The 6,000-nt window shown below is 36.1% G+C and overlaps 1 protein-coding gene across 2 annotated transcripts in view; it reads left to right on the forward strand.

Moving 5' to 3' along the window:
* The window catches only part of kita (KIT proto-oncogene, receptor tyrosine kinase a), a 70,848-nt gene extending 65,673 nt beyond the window's left edge, over positions 1-5,175 (forward strand). For both annotated transcript variants that reach the window (XM_059989215.1, XM_059989216.1), the window contains one exon: positions 2,519-5,175. In XM_059989215.1, the coding sequence (XP_059845198.1) occupies positions 2,519-2,677 (159 nt within the window). In that variant the 3' untranslated portion in view covers positions 2,678-5,175. The remainder of the gene's footprint in view (positions 1-2,518) is intronic.
* The last annotated feature ends 825 nt before the right edge of the window (positions 5,176-6,000 follow it).

A 6,000-nucleotide genomic window follows, 5' to 3' on the forward strand; every position in this document is an offset into this window, starting at 1 on the left:
GTTGACATATATGTATTTTGATAATACAGTTACTTTGAACATTTGAACTTTGCACTAGGTAAAAAAGGTAAAGCTACCTACAATATTATAATATCTATGTCACTGATTCCCTGATTTTATTTCTCAAATGACTGAACTATGAGTTTTTTTTCCCTTCAGAGACTGCAGCTTAGTAGGGCAAATACCCAGACTTTGATGGGTTCATAATCACTTAAGAAAGTATAATTTGATGTTTCTAATCTCAGAAGTGAGCCAAGCCAGTAGTGACATCAGGATTGGGAGAGGAGAGTTCAAGCTGAAAGCCAAGTAGGTCTAGGGTGGTGCACAAATATTTCTAGGCTCTGTTCAAATGGCCACAGATGATGAACATTGGGGACTGTTTTTGAGATTAAGCTGATGGAGAGATATTGATAACTTAACAGCTACAACTGTTATACCACACGCAATGTCCTCCGAAGTAGAGCAGTGAGAGAATCCAATTCAAGTGCTGATGGATTGGTTCCACTGGGAACTGTGGAGAAATGCCACTTCAAAGAGGTATCAAGACTGTAGTGGCCTTAACTGAACCCGCAGAGTATTCTGCTTCTGTAAGTAAGAAGGCTGATATCTCACTTTGTCTGTCAATGCATCATTCATCATAGGTTTGAACTGAGTGCAATGACAATTGTGCAGGAGAACGTAACAGTAAATGGGGAGATGAAAAGGGGAGACCCCATTCAAAGCACTCTCACTTCTCAATTAGCGCACAGCATGCAATCTCCTCACCCACTGTCAAAGTACAGGTGGAGTGGTAGTTTAAACTGAGTTCATTGCTGTTCAAAAATCCTGTGGGTGAAGACTGAAATGACTTTAGGACAGGAATCTGTGGTGTCTGTCTCTACCTGAGCTGTGATCATGCAGGATGCACGATGATAGAACATTCCTGTGTATCACAGGCTGTTGTGGAGATGCTACTGGAGGAAGAGGTGAAGGAGGAAATTGAGAGGGAAACAATTCTTGTTCAAGTTAACATCAGTACTGTGGATTAGTGAAGATAAAAGAAATGATGTCCTAGTACTGACTTTTAAAACCATCCTACTGTACGAAAGGGACAAATGCTTTATTAAAATTAATTTGTTTAATTGTACATTAACAATGAGGAGTGGTCAGTCAGTATAAAAATGAAATAACACTAGCCTCAGAATGAATTGTGACACAGCATGCTGAGCAGAAGCTGTCTCACATGTTTGAAATCGGACGGAATGTTTTTCTGTGAAAATTTTGTGTAAAAAGGTAGATTTGCTTTTTTTTCCCCAATCCAATTTCTAGAAAATAGCAATTCTCCAAAGATATCTGTGCTGAGCAATATATATAAACCTTTCATTATATTTAGCTGTTTTTATTCATGGAGATATAACATTTTATTGCTTTGTGATGCTGTTCAAGAAGTACATACTAATTCATTAAGGAATTAAATTCAGGACCTGTAATGGATATAGGAAAAAACAGGTCAATAAAAATATCAGCTCTGTAGTTCTCTTCCAATGCTTTTGATGTAGAAGTGAAGGGTGGATGTCCCTTCCATCTCTGCTATTATTCCTAAAGTCAAAGCAACAAGATTTGAAGAAAATATGACAATCATAATTACTGATGTTTCTAAATGTCAAAAAAGTCACATGCAGAAATTATATGAATAAATTGATCCATATATGAATACAGTCGGCCCTCCTTATCAGTGAGTTTCGCACACACGAATTCAACCAACCGCGAATTGAGAAAACCCAGTTCTCCTCCAGTACTTGTTGTTCAAGCATGTACAGACTTTTTTTTCTAGTTTACATAGCATTTACACTGTATTAGGTATTACAAGTAATCTAGAGATGATTTAAAGTATACGGGAGGATGTGTGTATGTTACCATAGATCGGGAAAGAAAAAAATCACAAGTTCCCTTACTGTGTAAGTTGGAACAGGTACATCTGATATTATTTAGTATCAGCTAGTCAAACGTTTGTCTTAGTATGCAGTATATATTTTACTTTTCTCCGAGCGTGCTCTCCTTCCATGCCTGGTTGATGTGGAGGATCAAAACCCCAAAGCCCAATAAATAAACCACTGCGTTGCTTAGTAATAATTGTAGCTTTCATCAGGGCAGGGCCTTTCTCACTTTATCCTTTAAAATTGTTCCAATCGTTGACCGACTGTAGCCTAACCCTTTTTCAATGACCGATGGTGTTTCACCTCTTTCCGATCGCTTTATTATTTCCACTTTATTTTCAATCGTGATCGTGATTATTTTTGTGAACAGAAACACTGCGGATTCAGAGCTAGACTGCCGGGTCCTAATGTCCACCACACTGAGACGGATTAAATAAGGTCTGAGGTTCCGCTGGGTCCTAAGGTCCACCGCATTGTGACAGGTTGAATAAGGGACTTGAGCATCTGCATTTTTTGGTATCCACGAGGGGTCCCGGAACCAATCCCTAGTGGATAAGGAGGGCCGATTGTACATTGATACATTTCCATCATTATTTTTACAGAAGTATTCCAACTTGGAGACAAATTTCACCACTGGGCTTAAGTTCTCCAGCCATTCCTCACGCCTTAATTCAGCTGGCAGCAGCAATGCATCGGACCAACCACTGCTCGTGAATGATGACGTCTTCTTTGAAGAGGAAAACAAGCGAATGGGAATTTGACATTAAGCAAAAACAAAATTACATAAGCCCCACTGAGACTAATATACATAAAAAAATGACTGAATGTATATTTTATTAATGTTCGTATATATATTGATTTCAGACACAAAAATCTACTTGGAAACTACTATACTGTAGTCCTCGAAGCAAAATTACATGCATCAGAGTGATTGCTCACTGCAAGACTGATTACAGAGTGCTTTCATGTTATGCAGTCATGTTATGCAGCCTGGTGTTTAAAAAATACAATTTGTTCTATGATTTGAACTATATGCAGTTACGTTTATCAATTATTTTGCTGCAACAAGTACGTCAAATCAAGATTCTCCTGAACTAGCTAATTTACCCAACAAATAAAAAATTATCAGACTGAAATTATAAGAATTGTGAAAGGACCCTCTTGCTCTTTAAGGGAGATCTGCACCAGCGATGGAATAGAACCCTAATGTCTCTGCCAGCCTTTCTTTCTGCGGAAATGATTCCAGTTGCAATAGTAGCAACATTAAGCATTTAAAGTAACCACGTCTGGAAAAAAAACACGCCAAACTTCAGAAGAGACTTCAGCATTTTCTTCCACAGATGCAACCATTCATCTTTTAAATTCATTGATAATCTGGCAAACTAAGCAAATTGAAAACTAAGTACGTTAGATATTCTCCTGCCAATTTACAGTCTTGCCTAGATAAGTACAAATTAGCATTAATGATATCCCACGCCATCAAAAGTGCAAAATAAGCATGTTTGCTGAGGTCTACAAAGAGTATTTGAACAGCAGAAATTGCATTCTAAAGCACCTTTTATAAACTTTCCTGAAGCTAGTTTTGCTATGTTGACTGTCTTCCATTATGTTTTCATTGGTTAGTGAAGTTAGTTTGAATTTTTGTTAGCCAAGCTTTTGTTTGGGATCAATTTTAAATAGTTAATTGACTTGATTTTTTTTCTAATAAGTTTTGTAGCAATAAAACTGTAGCTAAACTTCAATAAGCTAAACTTAATGGCTATAATAGCTCATCAGAAATTAACCAAAATACTTGCAAATAATGAACAGTATGTTGAAAATGTTAATGTCATTGTATTGTTTGTGTTTGTTTAATACATTACTAAGTTCTAAAAAGTGCATTTTATTTGCCCATTGAGGTATGTTGCACTATTGAGTTGTTAACACAAGTCACATGAAAGGTCATTGCACTGATACCTGACATACTTGAGTGTCAAACTTCTATTTTTGGAAGCAGATAACAGTTAATTGACAACCTGAAAAAAATGAGATGTTATCCAAAATAATCAAAAAGGGTGTAATCACTTTTATTTCATGCTATTTAAATAAGTGGGACTAAATGGATCCTGTAGAATTCTCCATCTGTGTCCAAAGTACCAGTAAGAGTTCTTGGATTAGAAGTGGTCAGTGGTTGGCATCCTTATTCCCTTGCACAAATTTAAGATGCAAGAAAAACATTAATTGCATACTAGGATTTAACTACTTCCTAGGAAACTGATCTGAAAAATCTAATTTTATGGAAATAGATGCTCTGGTTTCATTAAGGAGTCTGTTTAATGTTTAAAATGCAAACTAAAAATGCTTAGAACGCTGAGCAACTCAGCGTAGTCAGGCAGCATTTATGGAGAGGAATAAATGTCAACTGTCAAGCATCTGCAGAATTGTATGTTTATAATTAAAAGTGCTTGCTGGTTTCTTTGTGAAATTGCTTAATGCCATTTGCTGCTGAGACAGCTTGTAGACATCACTGGACACCAGCAGATGTTGGGAAATGGGAACTAGTTTTTATTGAGGAATCATTTTCCTGCTCATCTGGATGTCCAAGCATTTTGTTGCTGACTCCAAATTCTTTATCTTTATTGTTAACTTGATTCTAATTCTAAGTAAGAATACTTCTGGATAAAACATGTTTATCTTTTCTGTTCTTTGGACCTTCTTCAAGTATAAGTGGTGGTTGCTGACTTAAAGGATATAAGACCACATGACAATATTTGGAAAGCTATTTTTTTGCTCAGTATGTAGATTTATTGTAAGTTGCATTTGCTGCAAGTATGCAAGTTGTCAGTGTAACAAAGAACAGCACACTAGTCCCTGAATGTTCTCAGAAATATAAACCATGAAGCCACCCTGGTTCTCAGGCCTCAGTTCATCATAACCAGCTTTATGCCAATGGTTACCAGGTTAAGTTCTATCATACATTGATCAGTGCGTATTTCATTGTTATGTGACTGGAATATAGAAATGTTATACAAGTTTTATTTTATTTTTCTTTACAATGCCACATCAATTGGGTGGTGTGACAATGTTTTAATTTTCATATAGCCTATGCTTCCAGAACAGAGTAATAGTCCTTTTGTTCTGGAACTTGTATCCCCAAGTCTGTCCGTTTGGAGTGGTGTATTGTGTTAGTGAAACAATATATTGTAAGTCCAGGAATTGTTTGTGAGGCAATGATTATTATTCTTTTTACTTACACTTGAAAATAAACTATTTTGCAGGACCTTGCTGTTGTGAAGTGTTTCATTTCAAATCAAATCAAGTTTAATTATCTTCCAGACCATACATGGATACAATCGAACGAGACAGCGTTCCTTGGGATGATTTGAAATGTCATCCGTTAATTCCTGATTATTTTTTTCTGTATTATTGTATGCGATTGTGATAGTGATTACTTTATTGCAGCCAGTTAGAAAATGTTGAGTTCCAGGGTAATCTTAAAAAAATGTTTGCTGTGTAAAGTTTAAATATAAATATCTTATTAGGTTTACAGTTTAATTTTTCTTATCATTCATCAATTTGCATAAGAAATATTAGCTCCCATTGTAACAGTGAATCTCAAGTAATAGGCAGATGACTGATGTACTAATTGGTTGTTGTGCTAAACTGCATAGTCCTTTATATGAATTCTATGAGGATATTAGGATTGACATTATGGGAAAGTTTGTCTGAGTTGAATGATTTTACTACACGTATTGAAATCTGGCTTAGACACTAATGCAAAACAGGCAACAGGGAATTATTTGACAAGCAAAAATCTAAATTCTGCTGATGCTAAGAATGCTGGAAGCACTCAGTGGGTCAGGCAGCATCTGAGGAAACAGAAACAGAGTTAAATTTTCAGATCAAGGATGCTTCATTATAACGGAGAGAGAGAACAAATTAGCTTTAAGTTTCAGAGAATGTGAGAAAGGAGTGTATAAGTCAACGGAATAGCTCTGAAAGGGTAAGGTGAGGTCATGACAAATAGAAAATATTGGGATCATCCACTATATTTGTCAATGAAACTAATTAGAAAGAGAGCATTGAGGGCAATTAGAAAGTGAAA

Source organism: Hypanus sabinus, chromosome 14, assembly GCF_030144855.1.
Source record: "Hypanus sabinus isolate sHypSab1 chromosome 14, sHypSab1.hap1, whole genome shotgun sequence".
Classification (NCBI taxonomy): domain Eukaryota; kingdom Metazoa; phylum Chordata; class Chondrichthyes; order Myliobatiformes; family Dasyatidae; genus Hypanus; species Hypanus sabinus.